At 40.2% G+C, this 24,769-nt stretch overlaps 1 protein-coding gene across 2 annotated transcripts; it reads left to right on the top strand.

Annotated features, from left to right (window-relative positions):
• The first annotated feature begins 5,036 nt into the window (after positions 1 to 5,036).
• Positions 5,037 to 14,795, top strand: LOC133713870 (uncharacterized). 2 transcript variants are annotated; one of them, XR_009848297.1, is made up of 3 exons: positions 5,037 to 5,149; positions 5,766 to 5,827; positions 6,934 to 7,074. XR_009848297.1 is itself a non-coding variant. In XM_062139897.1 (3 exons), exon 3 carries the CDS (start codon positions 11,488 to 11,490, stop codon positions 12,652 to 12,654), a length of 1,167 nt encoding a protein of 388 aa, XP_061995881.1. In that variant the 5' UTR covers positions 5,037 to 5,149; positions 5,766 to 5,827; positions 9,522 to 11,487; the 3' UTR covers positions 12,655 to 14,795. The 2 variants fall into 2 exon arrangements, 1 of the variants encoding a protein (XP_061995881.1); XM_062139897.1 differs by lacking the exon at positions 6,934 to 7,074 and adding an exon at positions 9,522 to 14,795.
• The last annotated feature ends 9,974 nt before the right edge of the window (positions 14,796 to 24,769 follow it).

The raw sequence follows: 24,769 nt of genomic DNA, 5'->3' as shown, positions 1-24,769 counted from the left end.
GTATAGCGCTCTGACCCAAGGGGGAATCATTATCAAAGTAAACTGACTCTGAAAGGGGGTAGACCCAGGCGGGGCTAATCTCCGCCAAGAGGTGTAGTAATTGGCAGAATCAACCAGAGGCCAGGGTACCAACTGGGCCAACCCAAATTGGCGAGCAAAGTGGTTAGGGGCGTAGAGCTCGTAACTTACACGGTCGGTGGCAAGACGAATATCTAAGCAGGAGATGGCGCGACGAAAGGCCAGGAGGGCTCTTTCGCTATGATCCCGTCCACTGGGCAGAAAGCCATCATCAAGGGGAGGAGGGAATCGCCTAGAAAGGACTATTTTTGGGTCCGGCATCTTTCCCAGCAAGTACAAGTAAATAAAACACTCGGAGTAGGGTGGAGCTCGATACCTTACGTTGCGGCAAAGCCAATTCCCCAAAAGGGAATCAACTGGAGGTTCTTTTGGAATATCACCGCGACGGAAGAGAGGGAAATAAATCTGCAGCCAAAAGGCAAGGATCCAGAAGGGGCCACTAATGTCAGTATCAAATGGGCGCATTACGGCTCGGGCGCATTACGGCTCTATAAAGGGAGCGATATAACGCACCCAATACAGGTTACCCAAGGCCAACGCAAATACCATTGTAAAGTGCAGTGGCCAGAGAATTCTAGGGCCCAGTAGGTTTGTTGGAAGAAGTGCAAAAGATAAATTTGCAAAGCCAGAATTCCAGGAATGCGATACCTCCTGTATGGTCACGCTGGGTGCAGTAATAGTTGCGCCAGAATGGGTAGGATCTGCTGTAATGCCCTCGACCAGCCATATCCATTCTCAAAGAAAATTGAATGCCATCAAACTGACCATGCACATAGGGGTCAAAGTCAATGGGCAACCCCGTGATGGTAAGAACATCCAGCAGAGTTATGCTCATCTGCCCAAACTGGAAATCGAATGTATTGCTGGAGGTGTTCCAGAAGCAAAGAGCGGCGGCTAGCGGTGCAGGGCTAGTATTATGGGGAAGACAGAAGCATAAATCAATGGTTTGGGTGATACCCACAGCATCCCATCGGGCCAAATCTCTCGCTCGGACCTCTTGATACCAAACCTTTTCCTCGGGAGTGACGGTAGGCCAGAAGCCCACTTTCCTCCTTGATCCCCAACTGCTAAAATCACCAGGCACCTACTGAAGAGCCGCTATGGGACGGCGGATGGGAAGCCCATAATAGGCCATAGCATCATCTGGCAAACGATCGCGAGGTGTGGGACCCAGACTCGCTTGACTATCGCCGCCACCAAAGCCCATCAGTCGACTTCTCTCCTCTCCGGTCTGACTTCTACATCGAACACTCATGTTAGTCCGCCAGGTGAATACGGCTTTCTCAGTGATTTCACCTGCCTGATCGATAACGAATGGTTTCTTGGATGCCATTTCTGGGTTGCAAGGAACACTTCTCCATTACACCTTGATTTATAGCTCAGATATTTTTGGAGATTAATTTATTAGCTGGGCCAGTGAGTGGCCCTAGTTGATAATTAATGAATCATTATTCCATCTTGAGAATCGCATCTAAGGCGACAGTGAAGATATTCCACCTTTTCCTACCACCGCAGGGCCAGCATAGTGGCCTGATGTTTTTTAAATAAAACATGATTAAAACCGATGCGGTTTTAGATGCTAAAGTTGCAGCAAATATGGTGGTTTCACTTGGTCACACGTCATGATGTCGATAACCATGATCCAATCATCCTCTTCGGCATAAGACTCGCGAATGATTAAATGACAACAAGCAGTTTGCTATTCTGCATCTTATTTCGCCAAGTACTGCAGGCCTTGATCTAGCCAGGAAAGCGGCTTCAACACCTACATTTGAGAAAATCAACAGAGAGCTAGCGAACAAGGCAAATACATGTTGCTATACACCTGGCGAAGCTACCACCAAGGAAGAGAAGGATCCTCATTCGCGATCAAAAGCAGTCTCCTTCGCATGGGGGGCACGCTAAAGTTATGATCTCCTACAACCTGCCCAAGTTTCGGCAGATCCATGGGGGGCAATAAAGTTGTTAAAGGAAGCGTCAATTCATGACAAAGGCAATTCAGTAGTGGCATTCAAGCTTTATGGCCTATTTAGAGGCCTATATGGAAACAGTCAAGCCAATACAAGTGGCTTTGGAGCGACAACATTATAAGAGTAGTGCTGATTCAAGACCTCTTCAGTCAAGACGAAGACCTTTGACTTCGAGGTCTGGGGGGCAATGTTTGGACCCAAAATGAGCATTTTGGCCTGACAAGGCACGTCTTGGAAAAATTGAGCCAATGTCAGTGGCTCAACCTATATATTGTCGACAAGTTCGAAATATATATTTAGTGGCTAAATAAAGCCTACTATGGAAGCATGGAAGCATGGAAACATGAAAAGTCAACTTTAGCACATTTTCCTACTTCGGCTAGGAGAAACCGAGCTAAACAAGGAAGGAGGGGCGGCAGACTAACCAAATGAAATCAAAATGAGCTAAAACTGTCCAGATTAAATCTAGACATCCCAAGGATCATTTCGTATGAAGAGTGCCAGAGCTAGTTTTGAGTGGAAGGCCTTCAAACAATCAGTCCAATCTTTTGCAGAAGCAAAACTGGAAAACTGGACCTGTAAGAGGTCCAGCAGCGTTTCCGGCCCAACCACTATATGAAAAGCTCTGAAATTTGACCAGGATGATCTACACTCATAGTGGAACATTTGTTATGAAGAAGTCATGGTCAAATTATGAATGCTTGATGGAGATATAATTGAAGGAATAAAGGAGCCGAAAGTGCTTCCTTATCTCCAAAATTCATCATTCCTTATCTCCAATTATGCCTCCTTATCTCCTTATCTCCGAAATTCATCATTCTTTATCTCCAATTATGCTTCCTTATCTCCAAAATTCATCATTTCTGATCTCCAATTAATGCTCCACTATCATTTGTTTAATGCTAAACACTTAAACACACAATTCACTCATCAATACATCTCTAAGATGATCTAAGTCTCTCTAGAGCAAACCTCTCTAAGACCAACTCCTCTCCTTCTCTTTCTCTTACCGGTGATCACACTCCTAGTCCTAGTCTTCTCAGAAGCCGACTTTCAGTGCCACCAAACCCTCTGTCAACGTACTTCGGTCCTAGTCTCCTCGGGAGCCGATTGTAGTACCACGACCACAACGGTTACGGAACCAGCCAAGAAAGGGTAACGCCCTCGCAAACCAGCCAAGCTAAAGTCACGCTTTAGCAAGTTCTCTTTACTTCCCAGTGGTTCTCGCTCTGCTCGATCTACAACATCGAGTATCGATTGTGATTTTCAAGAAGATTAGCAAAAGTCCTCACCACGAGGCATGAAGAATCCCACGACGAGGTTGGGGCTCTCCTCGTCTACAATTGCTTGAAAGAAGTCAGGTCAAGGGACACCCCCAACGACCGCACCCAAACGGTGCTGGCACGCCCGCGCAGAAAAGAGACTGTTGACCAGCTGCAACAAAATTGGAGCCAAACAGGGCGATAGTCCCTCGTGCGTTGAACTCATTTATTGCTTTGTCGAATGGTTGCTTTGCCATTATTGCAGGTCATTAAAGCGACGCGACGATTAGTCGTCTGGAGGCAATTAATGGTGGTGGTTGCCACTATAAATAGGCAGAGGAGAGGAAGTATGTTGATCATATTTTCAACATGGCGTTTTATGTGTTTATCATTGTGCTCCTGCTTCTGAAATCATTTCTTTCTTTTGGGCGGTGTGTGTTTCCAGATTTCTGGGCTTTATAACTTAATCTCATCCTGGGTTATAGGCTTTATAGCCTAATCTCATGAGGATTCAGCTTCGTCATCTGTTTTGGGATTGAGCAATCTGTGCCCCTGCGGAACTGAAAATCGAACCAAGTGAGAAACCCAAGGACTAAGATCACTGGAGGGGGAAGCGGGCTACAACGATGGAGATCGGGTGGTGATATGACGGAGAGTGGTGCGGTGCGACTGCCCCCCAATCTTTCCCACCGGAGCTCGGCCAGCCTATCGATCCTCCAATTCAGTGATATTCCGGGGCTCCTTATATTCCAAAGAATCAGACTTGGTTGGAGCGTTTGTACCAGACTCGGGAGGATAAGCGAGGATAGTTGCATGTGTATCACACTTGTATGAATATGTAATATTTAGTCGTTGTGTATCGCATTTGTATGGAGTATCAAATTGGTGTATCGCTATTGGCCACAAAGCCTATTATAATAAACATTCCTTTTGGAGTATGTACCGCCTTTCATTATGCAATCGCCTTTTATTTCTGTATACCTTTCATTGTGTATCGCTTGTCACTGTGGGGGAGGGCGAGTGTAGGCGACATATTTCATTGCAAGGGAGTATAAAATCGGTACTGGAGGCGAGCGAGAGCGAGTGGCGAGCATTCATTGGCATTGCGTTGGCGTTGACCGTTGCTGCTTTACATCGCGTGTCGTTGCAATTTTTAAGGGGCTTATGAATCGCAATGTGTCGCGTAGTAAGTATTTTGTTCATGGCGATGTATCGCCCACCATTCATTCAGTTGCTTCATGGCGAAGTATGGCGTAGCATTGAGTCATTCATTCATAGAGATGTATCGCGTGGCATTTATGTGTTCATTCATTCGTTGATGGCGGAGTATCGCATATCGTTAATATGCATTCATTGGAGGAGTGTCGCATATCGCGTATCGTTGGCATTCATTGGCATTCATTGATGGTGTTACGTCCCGTATCTTAAAGTACCAGTTTACTAGTTATTTGCACGGTAAACGGCAATTACTTTCACTTTTACTGTCGTTTCGGTACTTTTAGTGGCCCTAAAAGTTGACTTTTAGTTCGGGTCAAAATTTGAGAAAATTTTCTTCATGAAAATTGTAGAGGACGTTAAACCGAACGCGTGCATATGTGGTACATATAAATCGGAGTTTGTATGCCAAAGTTATGAGTATTTTTGTGTGAGGGGTATTTTGGTCATTTCATCACACCTTAATTATAAGGGATCAGCCCCATTTCCAGCCATTCTCCCCATCCTTTACGACAGAAACTAGAAAGAAAAAAGAGAGAAAGAGAGAGAGAGAGAGAGAGAAAGGAAGGAAGAAAGAAAGAGATCTTCCGGTGCGGATTCCGGCAATTTCCGGCAGCAAAAATGGTATCAATCTCTTCCTTACCTCATGGGTTTTCTTTTAAGTATAATATGGCATAGATTTATTGGAGGATTTTTGAGATTGAAATCCGGCCACTATTCACAAATTGGGGTTTACTGTTTTCTTAATTGTTGAGGTAGGTCTAGTTGTTTTCTGAACTTGGTGTAGTTGAGAAAAATGCTAGGGGGGTTAAGATGAAGCTGCTGCCAAAATTTGGTGACCATCGGAGAAGTTGACCGCCGCATGAACAGTGTTGCGCGTGAACAGTGCGGTGCGTGAACAGTGGTGGCGTTTAAACAGTCATTTAAATTCTATGTTTTTTTTAGCTAGTTAAATCCTATAATTTTTGTAGAGGTTGAATATGTGAATTTGGTTGGAATTGGAGAAGTTTTTAATCGAATATGAATTTATGAAAATTTAGGATTTCGATTATCGATTTACGAGAATCCGATCGTCGGATATCTCTCGGTTCTGACTTGGAACCTTTAAGATAACGAATTGGTATTAGAGGTAAAATTTGGGTTGAATCCGAGAAGAAGTGGAGAGATGATTTATGAGGATTCGATTTTGAGAATCGTATTTAAATTAGAATAGTTATTCAAGGATTATATTTATGTACAGGGCGTGGTACCGAGCTACTGCTCGACGAAGGAACTCGTATACGTGATCGTCGGAATAGTACTGTGAGTGGACTTTTGTTTTAAATAATGATGCATGCGTTTATTTTTCTTGAATTAATACTTTATTTAATTAACATATTACTTTTCGAGCATATGAATTGATTTCGGAATTTGATTTCGATTTATCTCGTGGATTTGCTTTCAATAATGAGTTTCATGAAGTGATTATGAATTATTCCAGTTGTGAATTTCGGATATTATTTTGTTATGCTCGGATTCGAATTTATAATTTATGTTGATTTTCGACGAATTATTTTCTGAGGTGATTCCAGAATTTCATATTTATTTTTCATTCACCGATTTGAGATCTCTGAAAGGTTTTCGAAATGGGATTTCGATGAAATTATTCCTTGTTTATTTATTCGATCTTTGGTTTTGGCATTGGGAATGCCTTAGCAACGATTTCGGTTTGAGAATTATGATTTTGTTTGATCTCGCCTTTCCGCTATTGGTTTGAGATACTTTTGGCGTGTGGGACACGTCGATGATATTTTCAGCTTACTGTGAGATTTTGGGGGAAGCTTTATGGATTTATGTGGTTTTCGGATTTTCTTTTGTCATACTATGGGTGACTATTATCATTGCTAGCATTGATCTTCCGCCTTTGTGGCGAGGTGATGGGATCACCGAAGCCCTCCGCCTTTGTGGCGCTGGTTACTGTCTCTGTGACAGTAATTCTGAAGCCCAGTATCCTATCGCTACACTTAGTGACGTAAGGGTATATTACGGGAGTAATGGGAGTACTTTAGCCTGGGAGGCTATCACCCGAGCCTGGGAGGCTCACTCGTATGGCTATCATCTTCCCCTACTCATTATATTATTGCTGGGCTAGCGGGGTCTAGTCCGATTCCCTTAACCAGTGGGGCTGGTCTTATTTTCTTGAGTATCAGAGTTCTTTCCTCTTTGCTTGGTTGTGGCTAGCGGGGCTAGTCGGTTTTCTTGAGCTGAACTAAAGTTGTGTTTCGTTAAATTGTTGCATGCATCGGGTTTTTAAAGAGATAAATGTGGGAAAGTATACACTCTTCTGTTTTTACAATTATTTATTTTTGTCCACTCACACTAACGTTTTTATGTACTTTCCCCTGGGCCCTTCGGTTTCAAATGCCCAGTTTGCAGGCTAGATTAGTTGAGGTCGGGCGTACATGGAGTCGAGGCATAGCCAACAGCATTGCTTCCGCGTACTCATTCTATTTCTGTTTTCTGTGATACCTAATAGATTAATATTGCTCTGATAAGCTGTGGGATTAATATTGTTTTTGGGTTGAGACTGTTAATTGAGAAATTGAAGTTGTGATTTGGGGAGCAGGTGGCTCCAGGAGTATAAGGTTGGTTTGTTTGAAGTACTTTGTGTCTTTCAACAGGTTTTGGGTAGTCCATTTTAGGGGAAGTTCTGCCAAATTTTTTGGTAGAATTTCTTCTAAGGTGGGCCCCGCAGGGCCACTTCGGATTTCAGAGGGAAATTCGGGGCGGGTCCTGTCAGTTGGTATCAGAGCATTAGGTTGTTAGATTCTGTAGACTTGTTTCTATCCTGTTACCGTATATGCTTGATGTTACTCAGTACCTCCCGAGTGATGGCCCGACTGCAGCGGTTCCCCATCATATACTCTTCGGTGCTGAAGTATTCATCAAGTGTGTACGGTACATGTCTAATGGGTTCTTTCTTTAGATGCTATGCCTCTTGTACGCCGACCTCCTAGGATTTTCGTTGCGTAGCGGAGTGTTCGTATGTTTTGCACATTTCCCTGATGATGGTAGAGTAAGACTACTCTACAGATTCGAGTTGTGCTGTGAAATATGATTCGAGGAAATGTTGTGGGTATTTCTTCCTCGATGCCAACAAGTTTGTTGGGGCATGGTTTGAGGTGCGAGACCGGAATTTGATTTTGTGCTTGATTGTTTGAGATGAGTGTCCATTGTTTTGGGCTGTCTCTGAGTATTATAATTGATTCAGAATCAGGATTGTTGTTGGAATTGGAATTAGTAATAATGATGGTTATGACTTTGAACCGAGTTTGGGGAATGTGTTACTTGACACGATCGACCCTGTAAGTGGCATGTGGAATATTACTGGAATTCGATGGAGATTCTTTGTGAATCTCATTGTTGGAAATCATTTATAGAGAATCTAGATTGAAATGTATCCCAACTGGACACCTTATGTCGGCGTCATGTACGCATCACCCTTTGGTAGACAACAGGGAAAATTGAAGAAATATTCTGGGTTGTTATGGCTAGATGCTATGTTTTCAAGTGGCTATGGTCACTGATGTTGATAAGTGGGAAGTGATAACAGTAAATGAGAATTGTAAGTAGGATGAGATTTTTAGAAATTGTCATTTTGAGTCGTACCCTAACCAGGGTGTATGGGTATAGTTTTGCTCGGAATAAAAGAATTGATTTCAGATACCACAACTTATAGTTTTGTCTTCCTGAGTCTTGGATGATAACGAGTAGGGAGATTAACAAGAGTGGGCTTTTGCAGTTGATATGTGCTTGAAGTTCGAGAATCGGAAGAATGCTTAAGGTTTTATAATAGAGTTGCGACTTTGGTCGGTAAATAATTTGGAGAGTTGGAATCAACTCTTCGTATGTGATATTATGCAAATGGGTGTCCTTGGTTATCCGCTTTTGAGTGAAACAGTTACACATAAGATTGGGGAATAGCGGTAATGGCTTTGTTGGGTGTCCATAGAAGTTCGAACGGAATTACTATGTGATACGGAATCTGATTCGAGTTTTGAATCACGGAGCCTTGAAGGTTGAATTGTGATAGGCTCTTGGTGGAAGTTTTGCCTGACGGATGGGTTGTGATATGATGATAGTGGTTGGTGGAATAATTTTAAGGAAATAAGTTTTCAGTTGGCTCCGGAAATATTTTAAGTCAAGGCTTGACCAGTACCGATCAATATTTTCAGTTGGTGGAAGGTATTGTAGCCTGTTTTTAAGTGACGTACTTCAGTGATCATTACTTTGAGGAAATTGGATCATTATTGTGGTGGGACCACGTTTGGATCCGGATATTGTTTGGTGAGATACAAAATGTTGGACGGGTGTCCTTTGATTTATGTTAAGGATTGTCCAGGAAAGATCTTGTCAATTGTGCTAGCTACCTCGGGGAATTGGTTATTGCTTGAATTGAATACATGTAATGGATTTTCTTTGAAGGAATTGAGCGAGTTTTGCCACCCTGGTGACCCTCAATTGGAAATGTATAGGAAGTTGTTGGTACGAGTGAAATCCGGTCACCACTTGTCTAACGGTAAGACGACTTGAACAGGAAGTAGGAGTTGAATTGGAATTAATTGATTGGGCTTATGTCCTATCAGGGTTTTAATAGATATTTAAGTACTAATTGTTGAGTCCCTATGGTTGAGTTATGTTATTGGATAAATTCTTAGTGAGGGGATTTGGAAAAGTTTTTGGTACAATTTTGGTTAGCACAGGAAAGTTATAGGGATCCTTGTTGTAGCTGAAATCTTATAAGTTAAGTGTCGATCGCGGAGCGGATTTGCGGCTATTTTATCCTCATTTCGGTAAGGACAATCGTGGTTTATTAGTATTGGCCCTAAGTTAAATAAGAAGTGTTGGCTATTGATTACACGTATTTTTATACTTGTAATTATATCTAAAATACTAGAATTAAGCTAATCCTCAAGTCAATTATTATTTAATTAATGTATTTTTATTTATTTTGTAGGAAATAAGCGGAGTCACGGATATCAAAAGAATATAGCGCGAAATTGAGACAATTCGGAGTTTTCAACAAATAGACGATTAATCCCCACACTTCGACACTAGCAAGAGATTGGAAGGATGATAATTTCTGCAAAATTTGTACAAGGTGATCAAAGGGGCCCGGCTACATGACTTGATTTAATTAACTTCTTAGTTAATTAAAGGACACAAGGTTAATTAAGCAAAGTGCATGGCTGGACGCTTCATTTGGATTGTTTGGTTAATTAACCAAGCCAATAAAATTTTGACACGTGGCATGCTGATCTTTCTCACAAAACAAATTAACAGACTCATTTTCTCTTCTTCTCTCACGCGCACACCATTTTCTCTTCTTCCTTACTCTCTCATGTTACCACGTGCCTAACCCTATCCTTTATTCTCTCCTATCTTGCAATCACCAAGACCACCCAGGCACCCATATATAAAAAAAAAAACGTTCTATTCTTCTAAAGAGGGGAGAACCAACAGAGAACAGAGCCGCACCACCTCAAAACAGAGGCAGCCCCTTTGGGCTGCTCTCTCTCTCTCTCTCTCTCCTCATTCTCCTCCATTTTTCCTCTTTTCTTTAGTTTTATTTTAGGAATTTTAAGGATTTACTCACACAAAGCTTCAAGGATCTATCAAAGGGCTCAACCTCTACAAGACTCAAGATTTGGGTAATTGTGGGAGTTATAATTCAAGAGTAGTCATGTTGGCTTTCTAGCTAATTGTGGCTATCATTGTTTTCTCCTACACTTCTCTTTTCTTTTCTCTTTGAATTTTGTAGTTTTGATGTCTATAATTATGGGTTGTGAGTAATTTTCTTGTTGGGTTTTAGGGTTGTGTCCCTAACCCAAATTTTGTGTAAAAGATGTTTAATTTAATGTAATGATGCAATTTTCATATGATGGATGCTTATATCTATTTTTGTTGGGTTAAAATGCATGTCTAGGAGCCTAGTCAACTCTAGGGTGTGTATTTTGAGCATGTCTAGGATGGAGTTAGGGGCTTGACTCCCTCTAATTCCTAAGCTAGAAACCTTCAATTTCGTATTCGAGGGGTTATAAGCATGGTGATTTACACCCGTTGCGTGATTGCGCGGGCGGGTCGCTTAGTAGTTTAATTCCTCGATCTCTATGCCTCTTGATGTGAATTAGTGACCCTTGAACCGGCTCTAATTCATGTCAAGTGAGTCCCTACGGCCCTTGAACCGGAGTAGGAATACCATGAAAGGGAATTTCGGTCCTTGAGCCTTGAACCGCCTTGGATACGACTACCGCCAAAATAGGAAATATGCATCTATATTAGATTAGCTTCCGACACATGAGATTTGGGTGAAGGAATCTCCCTAACACCCAACATTCTCATTTTTATTGTTTACATTTCATTTTTATTTTTTATTGCTTTACATATCATTATTATTTGTTAAGTTAGAATCAACCCCCAAACATTAAACTCTTCCACTCATTTGTGCATATCCACCACTAGGCTCTTAGTTTTGATTAGGCTTTGGTGAAAATCAAAGCCGAGCATTGCTAAGGCTTGGGTGCCTTAGATTAGCCTTTTTATTTATTTTCTTTTTCTTTTTCTTTTGTTTGCTAAGTGTCTTTATTTCCGATTACCCAAGAATTGTGGGTTAGCCACTAATCCCCGTGGTACGATAACTTTGGGCAAAATATTTCCCTATCTTGACAATGATACGTACGCTTGCGTAAATGTGTATTCAAGTCAATGGCGCCGTTGCCGGGGATTAGGGTTTAATAGCCTTAATCCCTTGGTAAATCGGTTCTTTAGGTCACATTAGCATATTTTTGTTTCTTTATTAAAAAAAAAAAAAAAAATCGGTTGTTTATTTTGTTTGCTTATTCTCCAATTTTATATTTTTTTTTTTTGGTTACTAATCTTTCTTTTGGGAACTCATAGGTACTTATTTTGTATAAATTTGAGCTATGGATCGATGGAGTTATTCATGGGAAAACCCAATGGGATATGAGCAACCTCCTCAAGATCAACCTTATGCACCTTCAAAGTCATCCATCGAAGAATTGTTTGCTCAATTCAAAGCTATAAGTGAGAGTGTAGATCCAATCATGGAGCAATTCAAGGCTAGCCTACTTCAAGAGCAACCTCCCACCACTTTATATTTGCAAGAGCCTTTCTTTGATCAAGTGGAGCCTATTTCAAGAGAAGAAGTACATATCAAGCATCTTGAGCAAGAGTCGTTTATGCAAATTGATGATTATAGTGATGTTGATGTACAAGAAAGTGAGCTTGGTTATGAAAGTTTCAATGCAAGTGAGGTGAGAGACTACACTTCGGAGGAATGGGTGCAATATTGGAAATCTAAGCTTCCTAATGGAGGGGAGATATTTGAAGATGATTCCGATGAAGAGGATGTCTTTTCTAGTGAGGAGGATGCGGAGTTTGAAGTGATGCACCACAATCCCTTATTCATTGAGGCCGTACTTGAACATGATTCCAAAGAGGAGGATGACTTATCTAGTGAGGAGGATGCAGAGTTTGAAGTCATACACCATAATCCATTGTTCATCGTGGAGGATGCGGAGTTTGAAGTCATACACCATAATCCCTTATTCATTGAGGTCGATATTCCCATGGAGGAAGAAAGTCCTTCAATACTTTGTGATGATGAAGAAATTGAAGAGCCAAGGACTTTCTTGCCTCCCACATCCATGGAGATCCATCATGAGCTTCCCAAGGTGGATTGTAGAATATTGAGCACTTATGTTATTCATGAGAATGTTGAGAATAAGGTACTTTTACCACTCAATCCACCATTAAGTGGCCAATGTTTCTACAATGAGGTGATGGATTGGAAAGGAAATGAACCTCTTGCACTCAACCTTTCCCATCACTTGCAAGAGCTTCTACCACCTATTGTTCCTATGTGCATCATTTCTACATCACTTGAGAAGGAGAAGGCAAGGATAGCTCCTAGAAGAAATATTGAGAAGAAGGGGAAGATTAAGAAGCTACACTTTTGCTCACCAATTAGAATATTCATAGTTAGCTCCTGGTCTTGCCTCTATGACACATCAAAGAGTCCCTTAGCCCCAAACAATAGGGTGGTCGCACTTGAGAAGTATCCACCTTGACAAAGATTACATTTTATGGACCGGCAATGAAGTCCTTAAACAAAGCGCTCGCTAGGGAGGCAACCCTAGCACATCATCGGTAGTATTTCTTCCTTTATAGTTTATTTTTGTGGTGAATAAAGCTTTTTGGTCATTTTTGGGAGGATGGGAGGTGTTCGGAATTGGAAGTGTGAAGAAAGAGTGAATGTGATAGAGAGCAGTTTCTGTCCAGAAATTGCAGTTCATTTTGGGTGACTAAATTTTCAGATTTACATGTTATTTTGAGCTGAATTTCTCTGGAGATATTCCTCTATATGTCTACTCTCTAGTGCCAAAATTTCAGCCTTGTTGAGTCACTGGAACTCAAGCTACTTAATGGTCAATGCAAGGAGGTCAGAACAGAGACAGCTACTGTAGAGTGACTTTGGGAAGCTACACCTTCTATATCCCAAGCAATTTGGAGCTAAAATTTTTCAGAGATGTGTCTTCACATGTCCTCTATATACAGGAGAAACAGTTTTTGATTTGAACCTTCCTAGCTTCAGATATGGTCTTCTGAGTGACAGAGGTCAGAAACAGGGCATAGCAGAAACTGCAGAACATAACAGTGAGTTTGGAGGCCAACGATTTTTGACTCAGAATTGATTTTTCAGTGAAATTTTAATAGAAGGTATCTCGATGAGTCTACTTTCATTTTCAGTTGGTCTCACTCTCTTTGCACCTCTGGAGCCCGACTTATTGCAGTTTTGGTGACTGAGGGTCAGCAGAAGTCTTCATGACAGATTGGCAACTTTGACCAGCTATAGTTTTCATCTCCATTGGAGATAGGTGGATTACCTTATATGGATAGAAAGCTCTCTGAGTCTACTTTCTATTACATGAGGTCTCACTTATTTATCTATTTCTGAGTTTGAGATATGGGCATTTGAAGACAAAAAGGTCATTGCTGGAAGTCTTCTGCACTCACTAGTTTTGTTCACTCGGGTTGGTTGGACTTCTTTGCACTTCATTCCATCTGTGGAGGGTTATATGGGCAGTCGTGAGGTGTGTTGGATGTGGTCAAGGCCATGTGCTTAATGGAGGACTCTTTTCCTTATTCTTTGAAGTGGTTGTTGTGTGACGCATTGCTCTAGGACATTCTATGTTCAAAATGGAGTCGTTCTTTTTATGAGCACCTTGCGCTAGCTTGGAGCATACGTTAAGGAAGTCAAGGCCTTGTGCCTTGAGGTTGGTGTCTCATATTTGTCTTCTCCGAAGGTCGTGCGCAATGGTGGTCTACAAAGGGGGTTTCCGTAACTTTTCTCCGCATTTAGATTTTTATTTTCTTAGTTAAATTTTTGTGCTTTCACCCGGACTTCACTCTCATGCCTAAATCCAACATGGATTTAGCTTTCGAGCTCACTTTACAACATTGAGGACAATGTTGGTTTTAAGTGTGGGGGTGAGGGCTCGGATGCCCTATTTTCGTCATTTAAAAAAAAAAAAAAATTAGATTAGCTTTTTGTAATTAGAATTTAGTGGTTAATGCCTTTTCCAACCCCAATGACGAGCCATGGACTTAACTTGTTATGATTGTGAATAGATTGAGCATGATCTAGGGCTTTGAATTTGTCTTGTAATTGAGTGTATATGTGATCTATGCTTGACTATATGTGTGCACATAGCCTAAGGTTAGGTTGGTTCATCATAATTAGAGAAGCATATAGGTGATTTGATTAACTTGCATGCCTTATTTGTGAGCTTTTGAGCCTAATATAGTGTATGCATTGTTCATTCACTTTTTATTTCATGTGTGTGCAATTTCATGACATTGCGTATCTAGAACTTGCTTGAGACCTCTCGAGGCTACTTTTAGCTTGCGACATGATAGAAAGGATTGAGGCATTAGGACTATATACCACCATGGCCAAAGAAGCATGTGCCCAAAAATATTTACCACTAGATTGCCAGTTTGAGCCTATTTATTTTATTTAGCCTTTTTATTCATTTGCACCACAAATTCCTACCTAGCCTATACACTTATATCCTACCCTTCCATGGTAGTTGGTGAAGCGATTCGAGAGAATGACTTTATGTTTGAGTGCTTCAAAAGAAAAAAAAAGTCAAAAGTGTGAGGTTACAAAAAAGAATAAGTGTGGGGGTGAGTGATTTGTATAGAAAAGAAATTTCTCAAAAAAAAAGAAAAAAAAAAAAAAAGAAAAAGGTGAACGAAAAAAAAAAAAAAAGTGTTGAAAAAAAAAAAAAAAAAAAAACTAGTATTATTTTTGTTTATAGTATAGTGTAGTGTGGGTTGTACATCGGGATTAGAGTAAATGACTTAGCATTTGAAAGCAAAAGTCTTAAATCTCTACAAGAGAGAGTTGCTTCACCCAATTTCTATGGACTTTGTATTTCCTTATCCTTCATTTCTATTAGCCACTTGCCCTTAGCACCATTACAACCAAATAAAAGACCTCTTAATCTTGAATGTTGTGAGCTACCTAGCGGAGATGAGATCGAAGAGCAAGCATATGGCGGCGCGTGTTGTGAAATTGCTTTTGAGTGAAACACATATAGCCCCTAAACACTTGAGCGGTAATATTTAGTGAACCTTTGTGAGTTTAGTAGGTTATATCGGGTCTTCTATGTGCCTATTTGATTATGGTGGATTGATCCGACACATGGTCAACACATGCATATACTTGAGCATTTTTCACATGTGCATCCTAATTGCCTTACAAATTCGAAAATCTTATGTTGTGCTTACATCTTCTTCATGATCATCTACATAATTAGTTCTCCGAGGGTTATGGTTGGAAAGGCTAATACTACACTATCTTTATGTTTGTGAGTTAATATATTTTCGGATTAGATTTCAACTAGTTTGCTTGAGGACAAGCAAAGTTCAAGTGTGGGGGTGTGATTACACGCATTTTTATGCATGTAATTGTATCTAAAACACTAGAAATAAATTAATCCTCGAGTCAATTATTATGTAATTAATCTATTTTTATTTATTTTGTAGAAAATAAGCGGAATTGCGGAAACGAGAGAAAATTGTGCAAAATTGGAGCAAATTGGAGTTTCCAACAAAAGGACGAAATAGTCAATGCGGATCAACCGTAGTCAACGCCATCAAGAGAGCGGAATTCAATCACCTTCGATAATATGTTGTGGAAGTGCATTGAGAAGAAAGAAGAAAGAAGAAAGAAAAAAATTGAGGAAAAGAAAGAAAAAGGAAAAAGAAGAAAAAAAAAAAAAACTTTGATGTTTGCTGACGTCATGATGACGTCAGCATGGCTGATCCCTTCTTCTTCTTCCCACGTGCAGCCATTTCCTTATTCTTTTATTTTCCTTTTCATTTTCTCCCTTCCTCTCAGCCGCTGCCACGTGTCCCTATCTCTCATTTTCTTTCTTCTTGTACACGAACAGCCACACACACGTTAATTAACCTAGGCCATATATATACCCTTTTCTCTTTGCAACCAGAGGGGGAGAACCAACAGAGAAGAACAGCCGCACACCACAAAACAGAGGCAGCCCCTTTGGGCTGCTCTCTTCCCCATCATTCTCCACCATTTTTCCATCTTTTCTTTAGTTTTATTTTAGGGATTTGAAGGATTTACTCACCCAAAGCTTCAAAGATTCATCAAAGGCATCTCCTCTACAAGATTCAAGACTTGGGTAATTGTAGGAGTTGTAATTCAAGACTAGTCATGCTAGCTTTTTAGCTAGTTGTGATTATTCTTGTTTTCTCCTACACTTCTCTTCTCTTTTCTCTTTGAATTTTGTATCTTTGATGTTCATAATTATGGGTAGTGAGTAATTTTCTTGTTGGGTTTTAGGGTTGTGTCCCTAACCCAAATTTTGTGTAAAAGATGTTTAATTTAATGTAATGATGCAATTTTCATATGATGGATGCTTATATCTATTTTTGTTGGGTTAAAATGCATGTCTAGGAGCCTAGTCAACTCTAGGGTGTGTATTTTGAGCATGTCTAGGACGGAGTTAGAGGCTTGACCCCCTCTAATTCCTAAGCTAGAAACCTTCAATTTCGTATTCGAGGGGTTATAAGCATGGTGATTTACACCCGTTGCGTGATTGCGCGGGCGGGTCGCTTAGTAGTCTAATTCCTCGATCTCTACGCCTCTTGATGTGAATTAGTGACCCTTGAACCGGCTCTAATTCATGCCAAGTGAGTCCCTACGGCCCTTGAACCGGAGTAGGAATACCATGAAAGGGAATTTCGGTCCTTGAGCCTTGAACCGCCTTGGATACGACGACCGCCAAAATAGGAAATTTGCATCTATATTAGATTAGCTTCCGACACATGAAATTGGGTGAAGGAACCTCCCTAACACCCGACATTCCCATTTATTTGGTTACACTTTTATTAATTTATTTGCATTTTTATTAATTGCTTTACATTTCATTATATTTTTGTTAATCTAAAATCCTCTCTCAAAATATTGAGAAGATCTCTTTCTTTCTTTCTTCCTTTCTCTCTCTCTCTCTCTTTCTCTCTTTTTTCTTTCTGGTTTCTGTCGTAAAGGATCGGGAGAATGGCTGGAAATGGGGTTGATCAGCCCCTTATAATTAAGGTGTGATGAAATGACCAAAATACCCCTCACACAAAAATACTCATAACTTTGGCATACAAACTCCGATTTATACGTACCACATATGCACGCGCTCGGTTTAACTTCCTCTACAATTTTCATGAAGAAAATTTTCTCAAATTTTGACCCGAACTAAAAGTCAACTTTTAGGGCCACTAAAAGTACCGAAACGACAGTAAAAGTGAAAGTAATTGCCGTTTACCGTGTAAAAAACTAGTAAACTGGTACTTTAAGATAAGGGACGTAACAATCTCCCTTCCTTATAAAAATTTCGTCCTCGAAATTTCATGCCGCTGAAGATTACACACCAACCCAAAGTACACATTACGAAGAAAGATAATACACCGATCTCACAACAGTGGGTATGGTAAGGCACATAAAAATATGCCAAATTGCTCAAAACATGTAGAACTTTGTTTCAAAAATGATCCAAGAGTTGGCCGATTGAATAAGGAGATCAACCCTTAAAAGGAACAATCCTCATTCGATGCTGCCAGGATCACAATACTTGTCGTCTCTTCTGTGAGTTAAATTTTCTTTTACAACCTCAAGTCACTACTTTAACAATCCATAGAGTCTCCAACCATCCCAACTACTCAAGCAAATCACAACATGTTTATAGCTCAGATAGCACAAGGTATTGATATCACAAGTCATTCAGTTGGAATAGAAGTATTCATGACCCTTCATATAAGTTGCATGGTGAAGATCCACCCCGTTCACCAACCATATTGTGATAATACATCAACCCACACTTAATACAATTTCAATTCGTACACGGATTTATGAAAAAGTCCAACCGCTAATAAAACACCACAAGATACTCACTGATAACCCACAAGTCCGTAACAAGCAGTTTCCTTAGCAACCACAAGACCGCACTTCCTTTTGTCTGTTTGTGCTTAGATTTATGATCGACTGTCATTCACGTAAAGGTCTCACAGTTGTCAAGCATAACAAAGGGTAGTCCCAAACAAACCCATAAGTTCTTAATCATATAGGTTATGGGGCCACTACACTTCCTCTGCGCTATTTTGATAACTAACAGGAACATTGATCACGCCTTGAAATGACATTCCAAGTCAACAAGGAAAACTCATTTGATAGTTACCCTGCTGGCCACACTTAGTATCTCAAACTCGCTAACTAGCGTTGTCCCTCGAAAACTTTCTATAATTGTAATGTAGTGGAAAACTCTTTTAAATCAAATGTGTTGTAACGTCCCGAACCCAAATTCACCCGTTTACTAGTCATTTGGACGGTAAACGACCTTTACTTTCACTTTTACTTTCGGTTTAGTACCTTTAGTGGCCCTAAAAGTTGACTTTTTGTTCGGGTCAAAATTTGAGAAAAGTTTCTTCATGGAAGTTGTAGAGGACGTTAAACCGAGCGCGTGCATATGTGGTTCGTAAAAATCGGAGCTCGTATGCGATAGTTATAAGCGAAATAGTAAAGTTACTGTTTACGGTTACTGTTCATGGTAAGTTTCTATAAATAGCCAAGTTACTGTGGTAAGTTTCCATTTTTGGAAACTTACCCGGCCTTTTCTCTCTCTTCTCCCCCGACATTTTCTTCCTCTTCGGCCCGATTTCTTCTCCCTCCGGTTTCTTCCTTCTCCGGCCGACCCACGACGGAATCCGGGCACCGGCAGGTTCGCCTCCTCCTCCTTGTCACGCCTGGGGTGGTGTTTGGCGGTGGCTCGACCGGTGGAGCTCGGAATTGAGCTGTGAAGGTTACTGTAGCCGATCGGAACTTTCATCGATTTCCGGCGATTCCGGCCGTTTCCGGCCACGAAATTGGCATCGAAGGTTCGGTTTTCATCACTGATCATTTCCCCTATGGCCTTGTGTCACGATTTGTTGTGTAGAAGTCGAATTGATGAATTGAAATTTTAGGGTTCTTGAGAAATTTCTGGGCTTGTGTTCATCGGCCGAATTGGAGCTCTTTCAGGTAAAATTGGAACTTGTTGTAGTTGAATGAATGGTTGGGTGTGTTGAGTAGATGCTACTGTCCAAATTTGGTGGCCATCGGAGGTGGTGGCCGCCGGCGCGTGGGCCCCACGCGCCGCCACTGTTGGTGGCGCGTGGAGGCGTGTAGGGCAGTGTTTTAATTCCAGTTTTTAGCCCATTAAATTCTATAAATGTTGTAGAGCTTGTATGTGAAGTTTGGTGATTTTTGGAGAAACTTGGAATTAATTATGAATTTTTGAAGTTTAGGGTTTCGATTATCGAATTACGAGAATCCGACCGTCGGATATCTCTCGGTTCTGCTTTGGAACCTTTAAATTAACGAATTGGTATTAGTGGTATAATTTGGGCTGAATCCGAGGAGAATGGGAGATGTAAATTATGAGGAATTGAGTTTAGGAATTATATTAAATTGTTGAATAATTATTCACGGAATATAATCGTGTACAGGATGTCGTACCGAGCCCTGGCTCGATGAAGGAACTCGTATACGTGATCGTCGGAATAGTACTGTGAGTGGACTTTTGTTTTAAATAATGATGCATGCGTTTATTTCTTGAATTAATTCTTTATTTAATTATCGTATTACTTGTCAAGCGTATTATTTGTTTCCGGAATTTGATTATTGGTTTATCTCATGGATTGGCTTTCAATAATGATTTTCTGAGATGGATTATGATTTACCTCGGTCATGAATTTCGGATATTAATTCGTTATGCTCAGATTCGAGTTTGTGATTTATGTTGATTTCCGGAGTTTCATATTTAATTTCATTCATCGATTTGAGATTTCTGAAAGATTTTCGAAATGGGATTTCGATGGAATTATTTCTTATTTATTTTTTGAATATGAGTTTATTTTTGGTGTGGGACACGCCGTTAATTTATTGATCTTTCTTATTTATTTATCGACTTTCGGTTTTGGCATTGGGAATGCCTCGATGATGATTTTGGAATTGGTTTTGTTTCGAATCATGATGATACTCTTGGCGTGTGGGACACGTCGTTGGAAATTCATTTGCGAGAGTTGGGGAAGCCTTATGTATTTATGGATTTACTTGGTTTTCGGTTATGTTTCCCTGTGCCATACTGAGGGGTGATTTTATCATGCTAGCATTGATTTTCCGCCTTTGTGGCGCGGTGATGGGATCACCGTAGCCCTTCCGCCTTTGTGGCGCAGGTTACTGTCTCTGTGACAGTAATTCTGTAGCCCAGTATCCTATCGCTACACTTAGTGGCGTAAGGGTATATTACGGGAGTTATGGGAGTTCTTTAGCCTGGGAGGCTATCACCCAACCAAGCCTGCGTGGCTTATTCGTATGGCTATCATCTTCCCCTACTTATACTATTTTTGACTAGCGGGGACTAGTCTGAGTTTTCTTAACCAGCGGGGCTGGACTTATATTTTCGAGTATTGAAATTTCAATCTTTTACTTTGTTGTTTTGACTAGCGGGGCTAGTCGGTTTTCTGGAGTTCAACGTTTTTCGGATTATTTTCTTAAGTGTTCTATAAATGTTGCATGCATCCGGATTTTATATATCGAAAAATGTGGGAAAGTATGAAGTTTTATTTTGTTTTATTCATATTAAATTATTTATTTTTGTCCACTCACGCTAACGTTTTTATGTACTTTCCCCTGGGCCCTTCGGTTTCAAATGCCCAGTTTGCAGGCGAATTAGTGGAGGTCGGGCGTACATGACATTTGAGGCATAATTGTCACCACTTCCGCATTGTAGGATCCCTTGATCATTTACTCTACTTTTTTATTTCCTTGTGAATTAGTATTGCTCTGATAACCTTTGGGATTTGTATTGTTAAGTTGAGTTTTGTGTTTTGCGAGTTGGGGAATGTTGATTTGGGGAGCAGGGTGGCTCCAGGAGCATAAGGATGGGCGATTTAGAAGTGTGAATTCTCTTTCTACAGGTTTTGGGTTGTCCATTTTAGGGGAAGTTCCGCCAAATTTTTGGTAGAATTTCTTCTAAGGTGGGCCCCGCAGGGCCACTTCGGATTTCAGGGTGAAATTCGGGGCGGGTCTTGTCTTGTGTTTCAAGGAATCTACTAATTACCAACGTCTCTAATCAAAACTTCTAAAATTTCTTACATGTTAGTGTTTATTTAATGGTACGCAACGAGTACCACGTCGTTCGAAACCCGGTGCAAAGCAAGAACCGTAACTACTCACTCCACTCCAGCCCAAAGACTCAAATCCAGGAGGAGATGCATCACACTAAAACTGTTCTTAGCTGATGCTACACTTCTTTAATAGTCATAGGTCTAACCTCTAGTTGAATCCACGTCGTTCTCGCTGGCCTCCAATGCCACAAATGATAATTCTACTTCATATGCCAATGTAATTCTCACCACCGAAAACACTACTATCCGTATTATTAGATACTTGACTGGAATTCTGATCAAACTTAAATAAAATAGCTTCCTTAGATAACTAGGAAAACTCTCTTTCCCAACTGCTCCACCAACCCCAAGTAGAACATTTCCAACCATCTGTCCGACATCACCACCTGACAATTCTATTACAGGTACGACATTATAGAAAAGTTCTAAATTCTGTATGTGTCAAATCCTCTAATGGACTATGATGTATCCAACAACACTAGAAATTACTCCAAATCTGATCCAAAGTTGACCAACTAGAAAAGAAATTCAACACTTGAAATCAGTCATGTCAAACAACGTTGAACTTGCAAGTACTAGAATATAGCTGACTTGAATACACATTTACGCAAGCGTACGTATCATTGTCAAGATAGGGAAATATTTTGCCCAAAGTTATCGTACCACGGGGATTAGTGGCTAACCCACAATCCTTGGGTAATCGGAAATAAAGACACTTAGCAAACAAAAGAAAAAGAAAAAGAAAATAAATAAAAAGGCTAATCTAAGGCACCAAGCCTTAGCAATGCTCGGCTTTGATTTTCACCAAAGCCTAATCAAAACTAAGAGCCTAGTGGTGGATATGCACAAATGAGTGGAAGAGTTTAATGTTTGGGGGTTGATTCTAACTTAACAAATAATAATGATATGTAAAGCAATAAAAAATAAAAATGAAATGTAAACAATAAAAATGAGAATGTTGGGTGTTAGGGAGATTCCTTCACCCAAATCTCATGTGTCGGAAGCTAATCTAATATAGATGCATATTTCCTATTTTGGCGGTAGTCGTATCCAAGGCGGTTCAAGGCTCAAGGACCGAAATTCCCTTTCATGGTATTCCTACTCCGGTTCAAGGGCCGTAGGGACTCACTTGACATGAATTAGAGCCGGTTCAAGGGTCACTAATTCACATCAAGAGGCATAGAGATCGAGGAATTAAACTACTAAGCGACCCGCCCGCGCAATCACGCAACGGGTGTAAATCACCATGCTTATAACCCCTCGAATACGAAATTGAAGGTTTCTAGCTTAGGAATTAGAGGGAGTCAAGCCCCTAACTCCATCCTAGACATGCTCAAAATACACACCCTAGAGTTGACTAGGCTCCTAGACATGCATTTTAACCCAACAAAAATAGATATAAGCATCCATCATATGAAAATTGCATCATTACATTAAATTAAACATCTTTTACACAAAATTTGGGTTAGGGACACAACCCTAAAACCCAACAAGAAAATTACTCACAACCCATAATTATAGACATCAAAACTACAAAATTCAAAGAGAAAAGAAAAGAGAAGTGTAGGAGAAAACAATGATAGCCACAATTAGCTAGAAAGCCAACATGACTACTCTTGAATTATAACTCCCACAATTACCCAAATCTTGAGTCTTGTAGAGGTTGAGCCCTTTGATAGATCCTTGAAGCTTTGTGTGAGTAAATCCTTAAAATTCCTAAAATAAAACTAAAGAAAAGAGGAAAAATGGAGGAGAAGGAGGAGAGAGAGAGAGAGAGAGCAGCCCAAAGGGGCTGCCTCTGTTTTGAGGTGGTGCGGCTCTGTTCTCTGTTGGTTCTCCCCTCGTTAGAAGAATAGAACGTTTTTTTTTTTATATATGGGTGCCTGGGTGGTCTTGGTGATTGCAAGATAGGAGAGAATAAAGGATAGGGTTAGGCACGTGGTAACATGAGAGAGTAAGGAAGAAGAGAAAATGGTGTGCGCGTGAGAGAAGAAGAGAAAATGAGTGTTAATTTGTTTTGTGAGAAAGATCAGCATGCCACGTGTCAAAATTTTATTTGCTTGGTTAATTAACCAAACAATCCAAATGAAGCGTACGTCCAGCCATGCACTTTGCTTAATTAACCTTGTGTCCTTTAATTAACTAAGAAGTTAATTAAATCAAGTCATGTAGCCGGGCCCCTTTGATCACCTTGTACAAATTTTGCAGAAATTATCATCCTTCCAATCTCTTGCTAGTGTCGAAGTGTGGGGATTAATCGTCTATTTGTTGAAAACTCCGAATTGTCTCAATTTCGCGCTATATTCTTTTGATATCCGTGACTCCGCTTATTTCCTACAAAATAAATAAAAATACATTAATTAAATAATAATTGACTTGAGGATTAGCTTAATTCTAGTATTTTAGATATGATTACAAGTATAAAAATACGTGTAATCACACCCCTACACTTAAACTTTGCTTGTCCCCAAGCAAACTAAATGAAACAAAATCCAAAAATCTACTAACTCACAAACATAAAGATAGTGGAGAATTAGCCTTTCCAACCATAACCCTCAGAGAACTAATTATGTACATGACCATGAAGTTGATGTAAGCACAACATAGGATTTATGAATTTGTAAGGCAATTAAGATGCACATGTGAGAAATGCTCAAGTATATGCATGTGTTGACCACGTGTCAAATCAATCCACCACAATCAAATAGGCATATAGAAGACTCGATATAACCCACTAAACTCACATAGGTTCACTAAATATTACCGCTCAAGTGTTTAGGGGCTATATGTATTTCACTCAAAAGCAATTTCACAACACGCGTCACCATATGCTTGCTCTTCGATCTCATCTCCGCTAGGTAACCCACAACATTCAAGATTAAGAGGTCTTTTGTAAAGTTGTAATGAGGCTAAGGGTGAGTGGCTATAAGAAATGAAGGATAGGGAAAAACAAAGTCCATAGAAATCGATGAAGCAACTCTCTCTTGTAGAGATTTAAGACTTTTGCTTTCAAATGCTAAGTCACTCACTCTAATCCCGATGTACAACCCACACTACACTATACTATAAACAAAAATAATACTAGTTTTTTTTTTTCTTTTTTTTCAACACTGTACGCAAGCGTACGTATCATTGTCAAGATAGGGAAATATTATGCCCAAAGTTTATCGTACCACGGGGATTAGTGGCTAACCCACAATCCTTGGGTAATCGGAAATAAAGACACTTAGCAAACAAAGAAAAGAAAAAGAAAAGAAATAAAAATGTTAATCTAAGGCACCAAGCCCTAGCAATGCTCGGCTTTGGTTCTCACCATAGCCTAATCAAAACTAAGAGCCTAGTGGTGGATATGCACAAATGAGTGGAAGAGTTAAAGCAATTAATAAAAATGCAAATAAATTAATAAAAGTGTAACCAAATAAATGGGAATGTCGGGTG

This window comes from Rosa rugosa, chromosome 6 (genome assembly GCF_958449725.1).
Source record: "Rosa rugosa chromosome 6, drRosRugo1.1, whole genome shotgun sequence".
Classification (NCBI taxonomy): Eukaryota; Viridiplantae; Streptophyta; class Magnoliopsida; order Rosales; family Rosaceae; genus Rosa; species Rosa rugosa.
The sequence above is the reverse complement of the archived record's forward strand: the minus strand, read 5'-3'. Positions and strand labels throughout refer to the sequence as shown.

Bases quoted from the DNA above. Each gene is read 5' to 3' on its own strand.
- LOC133713870 (XM_062139897.1), top strand. From the start codon at position 11,488: ATGGATCGATGGAGTTATTCATGGGAAAACCCAATGGGATATGAGCAA.